Source organism: Parasteatoda tepidariorum, chromosome 6, assembly GCF_043381705.1.
Source record: "Parasteatoda tepidariorum isolate YZ-2023 chromosome 6, CAS_Ptep_4.0, whole genome shotgun sequence".
NCBI lineage: Eukaryota > Metazoa > Arthropoda > Arachnida > Araneae > Theridiidae > Parasteatoda > Parasteatoda tepidariorum.
In genome coordinates this window covers 252251-270325 of record NC_092209.1, presented here as the reverse complement: position 1 = coordinate 270325, position 18075 = coordinate 252251, and the positions used below count along the sequence as shown (strand labels likewise).

The 18075-nt window shown below is 29.7% G+C and overlaps 1 protein-coding gene across 1 annotated transcript in view; it reads right to left on the bottom strand.

Annotated features, from left to right (window-relative positions):
- Positions 1 to 3915: 3915 nt before the first annotated feature.
- Positions 3916 to 18075, bottom strand: part of LOC107438715 (TBC1 domain family member 22) — a 40561-nt gene continuing 26401 nt past the window's right edge. Inside the window, exons 8-13 of the mRNA XM_016051055.4 lie at positions 17059 to 17124; positions 16861 to 16981; positions 12823 to 13005; positions 11058 to 11185; positions 6842 to 6937; positions 3916 to 4366 (exon numbers count right to left, since the gene is read on the bottom strand). Coding sequence (XP_015906541.1) covers positions 4229 to 4366; positions 6842 to 6937; positions 11058 to 11185; positions 12823 to 13005; positions 16861 to 16981; positions 17059 to 17124 — 732 coding nt within the window. The 3' untranslated portion in view covers positions 3916 to 4228. The remainder of the gene's footprint in view (positions 4367 to 6841; positions 6938 to 11057; positions 11186 to 12822; positions 13006 to 16860; positions 16982 to 17058; positions 17125 to 18075) is intronic.

The window sequence follows — 18075 nt, the reverse complement described above, 5'->3', positions numbered from 1 at the left end:
ATTTACGTCGCACTAGAGCTGCACAATGGGCTATTGGCGACGGTCTGGGAAACATCCCTGAGGATGATCCGAAGACATGCCATCACAATTTTGATCCTCTGCAGAGGGGATGGCACCCCCGGCTTCGGTAGCCCGGCGACCTGCACGCGAAGTCAAGCATTTTACGGTAGAACAGTTTAACGAGGACCCATACCGCACACCCTCGGTCCCTACGCAGGCTGATCCAAGTGGTCACCCACCCGCACACTGACTTTTTGTCATTATTTCCCCTGATAGGAACACAAAGCACGATAAGCCAGTCATTATTTCCCCTGATTGGCTTATCGTGCTTTGTGTTCCTATTTTTGTTTTTAATAAGTTGAAAGCTATGTTGTGGTCATTTGTGACACGTAATCAGCTTTTAGCATGAAGGAAATGAAATCAGATAAGAATCTGTGACTTCTTAAGAGATAAAGGAGACAATTTTAAGAATGCAAGTTTTGGAGGTGGTCAGCAGTGAGTCTTCTCTTCTCAAAAAAGGATAAAATAAGATTTTTTACATTTGAAAACCAATAATAAATGGAGAAAATAAGGTTAAAATTTGAGGGGGGGGGACGATTTACAGGGGTTTGTTGCATCAGAAAATATCGTAATATTTAGAGGAGCATGACATTAATTCATATGCAAGTTCATCGGGACCACGAAACATAATAAAGGGAGTTATTGTTGTATTGGATATTGATACAAGTTAGCGAGAGTTAAATGCAGTATGAAAATATGGATGTTTAAATCCAAATTCAAGCTCACTATAAAATAAGAGGGTAGAGGGCTTACTGAACATAAGCATATTTGTAGCTCGAATATATGTCAAGGCTTAGACAACTCGTAGTTATATAATGCACCTTATAATGAGCTGCTTAAAATCTAGATTAATCAGCTATAAATACAGGGTTGCCACAGAAAAAAATTATTAAAATAGTTGCTTTTAGTAGACTAAAACTAGGAAAATAGTTGTCTAAATAAGAACAAAAATATGACTAAAATTTCGTTAATGACCTCATTGTCATACTATGATCCATTCAGTCAAGTTAGTGGCAAATATGATAATTTTTATGTAAATGTTAATATATATATGACAAGAAGTGATTTCGCAAATTCGAAATTTACACTAATATCGTATTAAAAATTGTTTTGTTTTTTTAAAAAATCATGCAGAATTTCGTAGCAATAATCATTTAAAAGGCGATCGAGAAATGAAATAGTGCAGATTGAACAAATTAAAAAGTAGACTCAAATTTGCAATTCAAAATTTTTTAAGAAAAAAAAAGTTCAGAAACTATCTTGTGGGGTGCAAATTTTCCACCCAATTTATGCTTTAAAAAAAACATCGCTAGGAGTACAGAAAAGTCTCCTTTTTCAGGCAAAAAGAGTTGTCATAGTTGCCTCATGCCGAAAATAGTTGCATTTTAGTCTCCTGTGGCAACCCTGTAAATACCAGCATTTCCAAAGCTTCATCTCAGAAACTGATAAAAGCATCTTTGATACATGTCAGATCTTATAATATAAGCTATATTTGCCTGTTTTTATGAAACCACTTATGTTGAAGGTTATGAAAGAAGTCAAAATAATCCTCAAAAACGAACTACTATTGCACTTAAATCTTACAAAGAAAGCTTGAAGATTTTGTGACTAAAAGATCACCTATATTGTTTAATAGAAGGGAACTTCCATGTGAATTCCTTAATGTTGGTCCAATTGTATGGATAGTTAGAAAATATTTTCATCAAGCTTCCAAATTTGTGAAATCCATGAAAAATATAGATAATTTTACTGAACGTAGTATTGCGCTTATTCGGAAGCTCAATTATTACCGAATGATGAGTCTAAATTTAAGATTCCTTATGCAAGTGGTTGAAGAGCATGGACGAGTATATCCAGACAGCGGTAAACGACCCCATGTCCATTGATTTTCAATAAATATAATATACTTACTTTTTATTAAGTTTAAACCATTTATCTTCTTCCTTATCCCCAAAATTAGCAGGGCTAAACAATGTCCATGAAATTCATGACCCGGAGGAAGTTGGCCCCCAAAAGTGGGTTATTAAGAATGTCCCTTTTGTCCAGACCAAGACAGTCCAGGATATGTTGGGGAGAAGTCTGCATGTTGTGGCACCTGGGGCAGTTTAGGTAGATTTTAATACTACCCTCGAAAGAAAGGGATTTAAGGTGGCCACTGGTAAGTGCAGTCTGGTCCTCGCGGTTGCACCGAATATTGAGTGCACCTCCTGGACGGGTGCTCTGGTGCCAGAGATGTTTGGGGGTTACGAGCCAGGAAACAAGGTCTTTTTTCTTTTTTGATGCCAGTTCCATGAAGGTGATAAACCATTTATAACAGTATTGAGTAAGAAAATATTAAAATTTGGTTTGCATGCAGGGGTCTGTTTAGGTTTTTATGAAAGGTATCTATTTTGTGAAAATTTAGACATAATTTGTGAAAAATTATATTAAAAAATCAGCACAAAAATATAGATTTATCGTTTCTTAAGGACAAAAAAATAAAATTTTAAGAAAAAGTATTTTGTGAAACTACCGTTTTTCCTAAAATTGAATTTGTGAAGGTACCGCTAAACGGTAGTAAATTCGGCCTGGACAGACCCCTGGCATGTTATCATTAATCACTTGCTTTACATACATTAAAATCCAAGCTGCTTGAGCTACCTCTAAATTTTAATATTTTATACTGAAACTTAACCAATCTTATTATTTCTCAAACCTTTTTAGATGGTAAGACCAAAAATCATGCCTTTTAGTTAAAATATTATTTGAGCTTTTGTAGCAAACATTTTTTTATGATGAATATTTAAAACAAAATAAATATCTCAAATGATTAATTAAATTAGTGAAACATGCCCTTCATGTGAACTTTCAATGCTGCTTTTCCCACTTGAGCGATGTCAATATTTTTACAACAAGAGTTTGCTTTTTTTAAATATCCTCAATCGATTCAAGCCAATCCTTATACAAATCATGAAAGACACATTTACCCATTTAAATTTGTAAAAAATGATCGAATTAACAAGAAATATTATTGTATAAATTAAGATCAAAGACAAAAAGAAAATTTAAAATATTTTTACCATAAAGCTTCATTGGTAGTAACAAATGAGATAACGTGTATAACAAGAAAAATGAACAATTGCTGCAAAAACAAAAAAAATAAATAAAATTCTTAAATGTAACAAACATTAACTAACAAGCTAATAACTTGAATTGAAAATTTAACAAAATTAATAATAATACTTTCCCAAATGTAAAATCACTCATGAAATCTACAAAATAATGTAAAAATGGTTAGTTGGAAACTCCTCTCTTTTCTCTCCACTGGCTTTCTGCCTACACCAACTTTTCAAATTCCAAGTTGAAAAGATTACCTCATCTTCTGAAGTTAATTCTGGAGGTGAACGGGAACACAAAGAGCTAGTATACTTTCCCTTAGTGTCCCCACCTGGCTCGTGATTCAATCACCCCTTTGATTAATAACTATCTTAACTAAAGGGATTTTTTTTTTTAAAAAGATATTTTTTCACATTTTTTCTGATGATGAAAAAATAAGGACTCTTAAGCACCTTAAACCTAAAATAAAGACTTTCAAAGGGTACTGAATTTTAATGATGCAACATCAGATAATCACATTTCAAATATACTATCAGGATTTCACAGCAAGTTTTTTTAATTTTTTTTATAACTCTTTACAATTACCAGAATTAACTATTTCAATTTTATTTTTGATTCAACCTTTTAATTTTTCACTAATAATAATTTTCATTATTAGTACTCTAAATTGCAATACTAGAGTGAAAAAATAAAATAAAAATCTTCCAAAATATTTCATGAATGTATCGCAGTGGACTGAAAAATAAAGAGATAAAACTCTTAAGGATCTAAATAATTTTTTTATATACATCTATACATGATCACAATATGTATATTATTTTATATATGAAAAAAAGTATAACATGAGTGAAGACAGCACTGATATAAATTTCTATACATTTTTTTTCTTTTTTTTTGTATTGTTTTCCATGTTACAAAATGGTTACATAAACAACACCAACAGTTTATATATGTATATATATATATAAAAAAAAAACAAATGAGAGATTCGCAGAAAAAACATAAAGTAGCAAAACTCTTCAATAACAACAACAAAATTAACTCTCCCCTTTCTCCACAGGGCATGATATGATCAGTCGTCACGTGGTTGCAAGTGGTTAGGCGCGTCGTCAAACATGTACTTCAGCCTGTAGGCTTCTGCCAAGAGGACGCTGATCTCATTGTCACCCCAATGGAGGGTCGGAAGATTCTGTAGTGTTAACATGAGACCCTGTTAATAGAACAAATCTTGATAATAAAAAGACAGAATCAAAGCGAGAACATACACAAACCTCCATATAAAATGCAGTATCTTTTTATTATATTATACCAAAACTTTTACATAATGATGAGGGGTTGAAGTTATGAAAGGAGAAACACATTTAGTAAATGTGATACTTTTCTATTTGTGTAAAGTGGCTACCTTGGATGGGTGCATTTTAATGCCTCATTTTTCTTGTGTCAATAATCAACTATGTGTTGAAGGACAGTATTAAACATTACACAACTGAAATCTAACCAACACTGAAAATTTTAACACCTGCAAATGTGCTAACTAAATCAAGAATTATAAAATAACTATCACAAAATAAAGATTTCAAAAAATTAATTAGGTGCTTGTATTTAAAACTAGTTGTTCTAACTACAAGAATATATCTTAGTTGTAACCTACAATGCATGATGAAATGAAGAGGTAGGAAGGGTTACAAAATATAAGGAGTCTTAACTATCTTTATTGGCTCACAATGTAAAAGTAGTTAAACCTGATTGCGTTCCTAATATTCACTGTTGATGGGTAATGTAATAACATGTTTAAAGTCACTTCACTCGCAGTTATATTTCAACATAAGTTTCCTTTGTAATTTTATTTTACAGTCCTAGTATGATTAGCCTTCATTTCCAGCAGGGCCGGTTCCCGATTTTTAAGTGAAAGTAAAAATTTTTTTGGTTCCCCCCTCCACATTAAGGATAATAATAAACATGTACAGGGTAAAATAAATTTTTCATAGTTTTAAAAATAAGTCAAAGTTTTCAAATTTTATTCATATTTTATATAAAAATGCTTGGCAAACTATTTATATAATGTATTTTTGTTTAAATTCGATAGGGCGGAAAAAAATAATATCCTATCCTAAGCAATTTCAGAAGAGCAATCAAAATATTAGATATTATATTTACATTTTTATCTACTTATCATTTATGCCTGGTTTTCTCAAATTAAAAGAAAGTATTGTTTGCATACAATTAGAAATCTTACCTTTTTATAATTTGAAATTATTTTATTTGATAATGATAAATACAAAAAATTGGATAATAAGGTATAACATTTTGTTTTGCTTCATATTTTAACATGCCAAAATACAAGACATGAACGAAATATTGCAAAAAAATAAAAATTGTTCAAATGTATATATATTGGCTTATTCAGATGTTTTATTCAAAAGTTTCTTGCTTGATTATATGAATTCATTGCCAAATATTTATGACAGTACATTTCTTTATTTCATTCATCTAACCCTATTCCTATTTTTTCTTCATGGATTGCTTCGCAAAGCATGGTCTTGAATAATCATTTAAAATTTATTGAATAAAGGTAAGAGCAAGGTAGAAATTATTTTATGAAAATTTATCTCAATTATAAATATCATACTGATGCTAGCATTTATATTACCAGTTACAACTGATGTATACAAAGTACAAACTTTTAGACACTACAAAAATATGTCAGATTCCAAGGGAAATTTTTTTTTTTTACAATAATATTTTAGTAATACTAGATATGAAATAACAAATAAATAATTAAACCTATTTTACACTTTTCATGTTTCTTTCAAACTAAACTTGTGAAAAAAATACCCCAAAACTTTTTTCAAATTTCCTCCTTTATGTGACGTTCAAAAGGTAATTTATCTTTAAATACATTAATCTTATATTATTGGCGAGGTGTAAGAGTTCTATGTAAAGCAATCCGATTCTACTAAACATTGATAAACTCTAATCATGAAGGTAGGAAAAATTAAAACTTTATTATAAACGCTTAATTTAATTATAAACATTTCTTTTTCACTATTACATTAATGTCTTAACCTGATTTGAATCAAGTTTAGAATCTAATATAGATGCACTTGAAGTTTATTATTAATTGTTACAATGTCAGACCATGAAGTGGAGAGTCTTTGACGACTACCAAAATAGGTGCCAAGGTTAACTAAGATAAATTTTTATTTAAGTCATATAAAAAGTGATCAAATAGACACTTTATTTTAGCAGAAAATCAAGCTATTTTCTTTAATTTTTTCTGATGTAGTGTCTAACAATTATTCCCAGATTACTATAAATGACTAAAATTATATTAGCAACACCTACCTTTTTTCAAACAATCACCTTTTTGTAACTAACATATTGTATTTCTTAAAATGCAATGTCTATGGTTGCTATCGTAAAAAAGAAAGTTTTCAACCTAAATTTTCTGACTCAGAAAAGGTTACCTTTTTATCAGCTCAGACAAGAACTAAAATCATTTAAATTAAGAATTAATACAAATTTTAGGTTTTTAACACATGTGGTCATGTTTTTGTGAGCTTCAATGTTTGTTATCACCTGAACGAAAATTAAAATCAAGAACTGAAGCAAAATCTAAGCAAAAAAAAGAAAGAATCGTGGCAAAAATAAATAAAAACATGCTTTATGAAAGAAAAAGACAGACCTGGAAATCTTTTTCTTGAAGTAACTCTCGTGACCAGTACATGAGAAATGCTGCACACACATAAAGATGGAAATTGCTAAAACCATTTGCTTCAGACTGCAAAAGATAAAATAGTATTACAGTGATGAAAGATCCTAAAATTATTTAAAATGATGATTTTTATAAAAGATATAGTGACAAATTTGTATTGCCATACAAAATTACATAAAGTTGAATAGTAAAAGAATAATGTGACATTTTTGAGGAGAAAAAAAAAATCTTACGCAGAAAATATAATGTTTTAAAGAATAAAAATATTCAAGCTTAGGTATATATAGTTCATATTAATTTTAAATAAACTAAACTGAATTTAAGAAGAAAAATTAAAATTTTCTTAAATATGTTTTGAAATTTTATTTTACTACTGGTATATAATTGATTAACAAAATATATTACATTTTCTTCATTGTAATTGAACCAAAGAACAGATTTTCTTGGATTTTAAAACCAGAATACAACATTTGATCTCTTAACACAAATTTGGGTTGTAGAAACAACTAAAACACATCATTAGCATGCATTTAGATCAATTTTGTATTCAATATATTGCAATAGGACTCAGGTCATTATACGTATAGCATAGCTGCCAACATTGGATTTTTAAAAAAAGGAAGATTTCAAGTCTACTCACGGTCCTTGAGAGAAAGTCATTAATGTAAAGAAACTGGTCAATTAAAAGAATAACTCAAATAATTTGTATATTTAATTAAACAGGGTAAATAAATTTTTAACAACTTAACAAACATTTAATAACATTTGAAGTAAATTACAATCAATGAAATAAAAAAACTTTGTTATAATAAGAGATAGATAGAATTACAGATAAGCAAAAAATTGATATAAATTATTTTCACGTATTATAATTATTTTTTCAAAGATTGATAAGTGCATGCTTTTGCCTTTTTTAAAAATTTGTCATCAAATGAAATTTTATAACATTTTTGATCTTTACAAAAATAATCTGCTTGAATAATTTTTTCAAGCATATCATCACTAAGTGATGACCAAAATTGAGTTCTGGTCTTCTTCACCTGGCTGAAAGCACATTCACTTTCAGCATTTGAATGAGTGAGAGATAGTACAGACAACATGAATTTGGATAGTGTTTCATATTTTTGTTGACCAGTTGCCCTTTTTATTTCTCCTATTCTTGCCCAGTACTTATCCATTTTCTCCTCAACTGATTCTATTATTTTTTTTCCAATTTGAATTTCACAAAACTCCTGCTGCAGTTTGTCAATTATCAAATGTTTTTCCCCATCAGCTACTTGCAACATAATAGGATATCTTTCTATGAAAAACTTTATGCTAGTGAATGAAGCATTTTGAATGTTTCTAATATCAGCTATGGCTGCATGAAACAAAATTTCACTTTGAAAGGGAAATTTTAGACGCATGTAGTCACATATTGTGCAGAAATATTTTCTGACAACTTTAAAAAAATTCTTTTTATCACAATCTGGAAGTGTTCCCACTATTTCAGAAGCTGAATTCCCTACAATCAAGTCAGGATAATTTTTTTGATTTGAGGGCATATTGTAATTGATATCCAAATAAGATTGGCAATCCTGCATAACAGCAGGTTTGACAAATCTTACAAGAATATCCTTCAGAAAACTCAAGAGGACTGACCTAAGGACATGAATTTGAGGTGAGTTGGATTGCAGAAAGGTATTAAGTGTATCAAACAAATTGACAACATTGAAAAGAAATAAGCAATAAGCTTTATTTAAATCGTTAGAGAGAAAATAAAGAAGTCTCTCTTCTCGAGAAAGGATGCTGGAAGATCCTTTCTAAAAATCATATACTTAATCTACTTTCCGCTTTTTACTTGAAGACTCAGGAGAGATACTTCTTGAAGAATTAACACACTTGGCACTATCAATCTGACATTTTTTGGGAATTTTATAGTTAGATAAGGATGAATCACTGACCTTGGACTTCAGAATTTTTTATTACCTTTAGTGTCATGCAACTTCTGAAATTCCCTGAGTCGCTCTTTTCTTTTAGAGCTTTTCTCAAGATAGTAATATACATCAATGAGAAGTTCATCAATCTGAAAAGGAAGCATCACAGAGCCTTTCTCTGCTGTTAAGTTCCCCAAATGGCAACAACAACCTAGCAGTGCAATATTTTCATTTGCTTTTTGCAATACCAATATTACACCTGCCTTTTGCCCTACCATCACAGGTGCATTGTCAGAACTTAAGGCGATGCAATTTCCAATCGGTATTTGAAGTGATCTAAAATTGCTTAAAATTAAATTCCCAATATTTACAGCAGTAGTCTCCTATTAAGACTGGTAGAGACAACAAAATGCACTCAACTTTAGCCTCAGAAGAGTTAACTTGATAATTATAAAAATTAACAACAATTGGATATAATTTTGAATCATTATCATTGCTAACATCTACAGAAATTGTAAAAGGGCTAATTTTAAGTGCTTCTATTACTTTTCTTCTTTTTTTTGATGCAATTTTACGCACAATTGCCCATGTTTTTGTCCTTCCTCATGCATAATTTTTCGCAATTTTCGAGTCTGGAAACATTTTTCTGAACAACTGTCCAGCATGATCGGCACAACTAATTGGCAAATTATGCTCAATTATAAAGGCAGTAAACAAACTTTCAGCCCTAATCACTGCTTCATCATTATCATTCGTCACAAAAAGATCCTTTTTGTTATTTTCAATGGCTGAAAAATTTCTCACATGCTTTGATGTGCCCACATGGAAAACTATATCGCTATGTCCACCGTGCGCAATGTGGAAATCAGTTCGACATGGAATACAAAAAGCAAAATCATTCCCTTTTACCGACTTCTGAATAAAATCAAACTCTTTTGAATAACTGTCTTTAAAATTTTGATAGTAATAAGTTTTTTTCGACATTATTAAGAGTACGAAAGACCTAGAAAACTGCTTCAAATGAAAACATAACAATCCACTCGAATGCCATTAGATTAGAATATTTACTAAAATATTTTGCGGCTGCGAGTAATTAGTTTTCTCCCTATTCTTCACTGAGGTTACGTTCCCGCTTACACGTTGATCACGTGATCCAGGGGAATTGGATTAGTTCTTCAAGCGCGCTGACGTATTTTGAAATTGTAGCACTGTTGTATCAGATTTTCGCTATAAAGCAAAGAGTGGAAAAATCGGAAGATATTAATTAAAAAACGGAAGATGGAAGAATTTTTTAAAAACAGGAAATCTTCCGGGTAAACCGGAAGAGTTGGCAGCTATGTGTATAGTTTATTAATTTTCCTAATTTCTATTTAAACCAGTGGAAGTGCTGTACAGAATTTGCTCCAAATGTTTCCTCAATTGTATGCAAATTTATAGAAATTTCTCCACAATTTTTTATATATGGGATTAAGAAGAAAAAATAGCAGACGAAGCAGGAATGTCTTTAGGCGTTAGTCAAAGTTTCAGAAAACATACTTTAATAATTCCAGGGGTCTGTTTAGAAGAAATTTGAGTGCGTTAACGGACCCTTCACAAGATATCTTTTTATAAAAACGGACCCTTAACAAAATATTTTAACTTAAAAACGGACCCTTCACAAAATAATTTATCTTTCAATGGAACCCTTCACAAATTTGTTTATCTTCATTATTGTTTTGTTAATCGAATAAATCCTTCCCAGGAAGGGGGGGAAAAGAAAGACAAATGCAAACGAACTAAGTTTTGTCTTCGGCAGAAGCTCCTTCCTTTATTCGTTCGTAATGAATATTCTGCATTCAGTAGTATAGGCTAAATACCAAATATTTGCATGTTGCATCTCTAAAATAGTAGCAGCAATTGCTGTTTATTTTTTAAAATTTAATTTTTTGAATTATAATTTTTCAGTGTTGAGCATAATCTTGTATGTCTTTACAATTTAAAAACTCTTTGAAGAAGTTTTTTTGCAACAACGGACCCTATTTGCACAAATTCACAAAAGCGGACCCTGGTTGAAAGAATGTGACTGAACATTTATTTTATATTCACAAATGACGAGCAATTTTTCACAATTTTACAAAAACGGACCTTTCACAAAATTTCTGGACAGACCCCTGAATTTCATTCTATTACGATTGGATTGACTGAATTTGTTCGGTGTATTTTATGAAATGGTGCCTGATCATCCAGTAACAGTCAATATGCAAATATTTTTTCAAAAGTTTAGAGATTACCAGATATGTATCCCAGAGGCGTATGGTGCATGCGAGAGGTAGTTCTCTCATGAGAAGGTTATTCATCCACCGGAACGAAAACTGCAGGTACTCAATGGAATGCTTCTTCAGGTGGGTGTGAAGGGGAGCTATGGGAAAAGGAAGGAAAAAAAACTATAAATTTTCATTTAAATAAATAGTAATTATTCAAAATGAGCTGCATATAATTAAGTGCTAGATCAATAAAATTGCAATATCAGAACTTGTGTGGCATATTGTATTATGAAACTCTAACAACTTAAATATTTAAAATTATCGTCAATGTCTTTACAAAACAAAAGTTAAAATTAATACAATTATAAATAATCACTAACATGATATACTGGCAGAAATGAAGAATGTATAGCAACTACTTTGGCAATATGCTGATCAAATTAATTTTGCTATTCTATTTACATTTGTATTATGCTAGTAAAAAAAAAAGACTTTAATTTATTGAATCAATTATTAAATACAATCAAGACAAAAGATTTAATAGTATTCAGTCAGTGGCAGAAACAAAACATGGAATGGAAGAGACATCCAATCGATATTAAGATTTAAAAAAAATTTGAAAAATAACATTTATAATTATAAGAACAAAAATGTATCAGTTTGGCCTATTCACTTAAAAAAGCAAAGAAGCATCAAAATATGGAGAGAAGGCACCTTTACTTGTTATAATTGTAAAAAAAATTATAATAAAAAGCAGAATACTCGTAGCTCTATATCTATAATTTATTAACTAAAATCATTACAATTATTTGACATACAAAATTAAACTTTTCAACATGTAAACATGAAGTTCAAGGAAAATATTTTATGATGTATATGTTTTTTGAACAAATTTCATAAAGAGGTTATAACGCATTAAAATACTTTACAATTGAAATTTTTTTTTATTGGCTATGTAGTCTTTTTTTTATTCAATTTTTGCTGAAATCTTCATGAAAATAAATTTAAAATTAGAATTTAGGTTTTTAGTAATATATATATTTACTATGTGAAGACTTTTATATATTTATTTAAATAGGTTTTAATTAACTTCTTAAAGGCATCTAATTAAAAAGTTTTTAAATAACCACTGACATGCTTGTATTTATTAATAGAAAACAGTAAAGGCATTCTTTTTTTCTCTTTTAACAAGTTAAAAGATTTTTATGCTGGTTGTGCCAATTTTTCTATCCATTCAAAAAACAACATTTACTTTTTTCAATTTGCATAATACACACAAAATATTAAAAATTTATTGTAAAATCCTAATAAACATTTCACATTTTAAAACCTTCAACATTATGTCCACAATGCTGTTATTTTAATAAAATAGTTGCCATTGTATGATTTCTTATTTTAAAAAATACAAAGATGTACTGAAGGGAATTCATTGATTCTTTTAAAAATAATTTCAATATTAGAAACTACTACATAGCCAGTTAAAGGGATAACCTGTGTATTACAATTTGAGTTTATCTTGTCTCATAAAATTCAATTTTGCAGAAAATTTAATATTTTCAAAATGCTGCTTTAAGTAAAACTAAGATAAGAATTTTTTAAAAAAAATCTTTTTCTTCTTTAATTAACAAAATAGCATTTTATTTCAAGATTCCGACAACCGCAAAAACAAAAGTTATGAATTTTTAAAAAAAATAATTCCTACAACTATGAAATATGAAAATTTTTTTGCTGATTAAATAAGTTGCCATTTTAGGAATAAATAAAATAAACAAATAAGTGAATGAAGATCTACCATCAATCCTTTGTATGAGCTCCTTCAAGAGGTGAACTTTCTTCTGAATGCCTGGTTGGGCGAAAGTATAGTTATCTTGTATTCCATCGAGAAGCTTTGCCATGCACCAGTAACTGTCTGTTTCAACCTGCTGAAGATAATCCTCATCCAGGGTGCTCACATCGTAACATTCGACATCAGCACCTAGAGGGAAATTTATTTTTATCAAAAGATGTTTTTGCAATACAACAGTTCACACATTGTTACATTTCATCAATCTGAACTTAGATCGCTTTTTCAGAGGAGTCTAACTATAGCTTATCAGTACAACACAACAGTTAACATAGTATGCAATTCAAATGAGCACACTTTTAAGGTACATATATTACTAATATAGGTATATACAATATTAATAAAATTTAACAAAAGTTTTACAAAGAAAAAAAATAAAAGTTACACTTAGAGAAAGGTGAAAAAATAAAAGCAATTAGAATATTATACTTCATAATTAGGGCTGAGCAATAAATAAATATATCGTGAATTATCGACTTAAAAGCATACATCGTCAAGTCGATGTAATGACTTTCGTCTCGTGCGAAGCACCCAAATTCAGATTTAAGCCACCGATATAAGATACTTGCGATTTAACGACATAACATACTTGTCTACACGAACGCTGTTACCGTGCTGATGAAGGCGATTTTGATTTCGTCTGGCTGAGAAGATGTTGATTATGTCCTGCTACAAAAACAATATTTATTTAGTGATGTTGAATCGCAAGGAGCAAATTGAATCTGAAATCACATTTTCGAGCAAGGATCAGCCTTAAAAACATAGACGTAATGCTTCACTTTTTTATTTATCATTTCCTCCCTCACCTGGGATTTTACAATTCTTCTAGATTATTGTCAGCAGGACTTATGCTTTTTTGTGATTGCTGTGCATTTTATTTTGGCAGAACTTGATCATTTTTACACCAATAAATCTTCAGTTGTTTTTAATTATGAAAAATTAAAACAAAGCCTACATTTATTTTTAATCGTTTATATTTTTATCTTAATTTTTTAAAAGCAATGTTTTTTTTTTCTTAATTATAAAAACACTTGATACTTAAGAGTATTTTGTTAGTTTTGCTAGCAATTTTCTCTAAAGTTTTTAAGAATTTCTCAATCTATAAGTTATTATTTTTATTTTATAAATATTTTGTTTGTTATTTTAATGTTTTTTTGTTTACATAAAAACTAAGCAAAACTTTTTATGTTATAGAAGCATTTTTTTAGAAGTAGCATTTTCTTTTGTTACTGATTTATTCCTTTTTATCTATTTTTGATTGATTTAAGATTTCTAATTGCATAATTTTGATATTAATAAAAAAAATTGAATTTATGTTATATTGCGATGATATTTAAAAGACGACATAAGGTTTCTTACATCTCCCTGCCCTATTCACGATAAAATTAAATTGACTTCTTGGAATCAATGTTTAAGTTTTTAGGATAAATTTAAACTCGCCTTTATCTGCATCTTTATTTGATCCTCTAAAAAATTTTCATTAGCAACATTTAAGATTTGTTTTTCATGTCCTTTTCTATAGGGAAAGTTTCACTTCTTAGATCAGTTTATTTTCTCACCAAGTTGAAAACTCTTTCAGATGTAGTATTGAATCATAGATTTACTCCAACTCTTGTTAGTTATTAGAAAACATATTTTCCAGATCTTTAGAGTCTAGACTTCCTCAGAGTCTAAACACCAAATGACATTAGACACACATGCATAACAACTAGCAAAGAAAAAAAAGGGGGGAAGGAGATACAGTAATGTCTTTACAAANTTTCTTCTTGGATCTTCATTATTTTCAACATCTGCCCCGTTATCTAGCTTCCCTATTTACCAGTATTGTTCAGAACCTTTTCGAACAACAGAACACAACCACGGAACCCCTTTCAGAACACATTTCTCTGCAACCACGTGTTTACCGTAGGTAAGGTTTCTTCATGTGAGACGTTCAAATTTTTTATGCACTTATGTAGGATGGACAAATATCTTTTAAAGGCAAAATCTTCTATGCTGATGCACCAAAAATATTCAATGCTTTAAAAAATAGAAAACGTTAAAAATGTATTATAATTAAAGAAATGATTTTTTTTCAAGAGTTTTTGTGCTTTTTTAGTTTTTAGAAATCTTACTTAACTTCTTGAAATCTCACCCTGTTTGAGAAAGGGTGAGAAATTCTCACCCATTTTTTTTCTATGATGAAAACACTGAGATATAAAATAGGTGTGAGGGGGCAAAAGATCAATCTAAACCAGCCTGGATTGAAGAATAACCCAGATGATATTATTACGAAAGTAGATAAGGGGGATCTAATTGTAGTTTTAAACTAAGTTAAATATCTAGAGGAATTTCAAAAATTAAACGAGGAAGACCCATATAAAGTAAGATCCTAGTATTAATGCACTACAATAAAAACGAAGTGTTTTAATAATCATTTAAAATGCATGCTCTCTTACACCTACACTGTGCTACATTTTATGCTTTATCTAAAGTTCATGAGACAAAACACATTGTTTCTAATATCCGCACCACTTCTTATAAATTAGCCAAGCATCTTGTTTCAAATTTTATCTGCACTTCTTAGAATGAATAATTTTGCAGTTTAAAACTCATATAAATTTGTTAATTTAATGAGCATTTAATCCTAGTGAAAACATGATGATCTCTTTCAATCTAAAAACTGTTCCCCTTAAGGATGCCATAAATTGACTTATAACAACATTTCCACTTTAGTCAAGTTGAGCTAGAAATCTAGTTTCACTTTTAATGATAAATTTCATTAAATGATTGGTGGCAAAGCAAAAGGTAACCCTCTCAGCTTTTAAGTGGCCTGTATATGCACTATTTTGAAATGAAACTCCTTCATAAATAGATAACTCAATATTATGAATTCTATAGATCCTTGTATTCAATTCATATTTGAACAGTCGAATGTTTATTATTCTTAGATATTCTCAGAAATGTGATGAATTTCTCATTACTATTTATCAGAAGCTGTTTGTGGTTTCACTCCCTCCTCATAATCTTTCATTCCATCCCCCTAACCAAAAAGACAGCAGCTTTAGGATGTTTACAGTGTTTCTAAAATTTGTTCTAATAATTATCTTCTCTATGAAGAGCTCATTTACATTAAAGCTATTGCTGCTGACAGTGAATTTCTTGCTTGTATTTTCCCTTTCATTTAACAATTAATTGTTTATCTGAAAATCAGACCGATAAGATTTTGAATAAATTTGAGTCATTTTTCTCCTTTTAATTAAATTAAATTTCACCAACCTATAACTGATATTAATAGCAGCAGCATTTATCACATTTTATGTGTGTATGATCTATGATATATTGGACTTAAGCATGAATGATATGTCAAAAATCAGGATATTAAGCAATCCCCTACATATTTTGAATTTCAATCATAGGTTTGAGTTTTGTAGCACTAATCTACCGGACTTAATTTTTGGGAATCATTCCATATTTCGAATTTAGTTAATGATTATTATAATATTGCACTTTTTCCCAATGTATGGAAACATCTTTTAATTTATTCCTTTGCCTCCTCTTATCTTCCTTCTTTTTATTACAAAGTTGATCCTCTGTTTCAATTGGGTAGAACCACTTTGTACATCTTTTTGCTTTTCTAATGTCATTATAATATGTTCATTTCTGTATTTGATTTGAGCTTTAGGCACATTGTTTTTTGCTTTAATTACCGATATGTTGAAATAGCAATATTCAGGAATTTTAAGAGTATTTTTATAACTGCTTGATATGGGGTTATTTGGAATAGCAGTTTCAAGCGGAACAGTTAAATTTACTCTACCTGGAATTGTTAGAAAAAAGTTTTTATTTTATTTTTTATATACAGCTTTTTTCACTTTTGAAAACAATTAAATGAGAAAAATGTATTATGGAGAAATAGAATAAATTGAATTAGGAGTGGAGCAATTTTATATAAAAGCATTTGCGATTGGAAAACAGTATTAAAATGAAAGAGTGTTGTAAACTCACCAGTAGGTATGTAGTCTTGCAAGAATACAACAAAAAAGGGTGTCACCAGATCATTCATTCCTTGAACATAGCCACTGGCAGGATGACGAATAGCCAGGATGTAGAGTATCCTTTCAAATGCCTATACACACACACATTAATGTAATAATAATATGTCACAGTTCAAGTACCATAAAAAAAAAACAACAAGATTCTCACTTTCTGTACAATGTCTTGTTGAAACAACGGAACTAGCGGACTCATTCTGGGCACGTCTATGTGGATCTATAAAACAAAACACTGTATCAAGCAGTATTTAGGAAAACAAGGATTTGCATTTTTAGGTGAATGAATGCAATACAGCTCAGTTACACTAAACTCTTCACTTACTTACCATAACATGCTTTAATGTCAAACCATTTTTTGATACCAATTTATTATTTTTATTGAACAGGTGTAATAATGAAAATCATCAAGGAAATCGGTCATAGCTGCTAAGACTATCGAATCCTTTGTAATGATTTATCAATGAGAGAGTTTCTTTTAAAACCTTTTCTCCCAATTATGTATTTTAACATCTTATTGCTAACCATATGTTTTTAAAAAATTTAATCAAATTTTTTTTATCCAGTTTGTTTATATAAATATGTTATGGATCTGTTTAAAATTGGCATGCACTTATTTAAGGATATTGGAACTGCCATCTTAGACCACCCCTTCACATGTCAGAAGATAAGCTTAGGATTAACAAAGAAAGCAGGATATTTGTAGCTCTGATCAGAATCACATTGGAACTGCATTAAAAGATCATTTTTATTTACCTAGAACACTCTGCTCACCAACCTCTTTATTCATCGATTTTTACCCTTTCTTAAAAGTCAATATTTTTCAGAAAAAATCATTTTGTTTATAAATACATAATTATTATAATTAAATGTAGGAATTAATCACAATGAGTTGAACAATTACCTGGAAACTCAAATGCTTTAAAAAAACAAACAATAAATGATAAATAATTGTTAACAATTTATAATAATATGAGATATAAAAGTTCAAATTGGAATCTGCTTCTATCTCTGTTGAGTATTTTATATTTTAAAATTTTGAGATAAGTAATAAGATTTAAAACTTGCAACATCTAATTATTTACTCTTTAATTTTTTATTTTATTTAACCTTTTTTCTTCTTTTTTCTCTGTTACTTTTTGACATCCAGCTTACAAAAAGAAATCAAGAA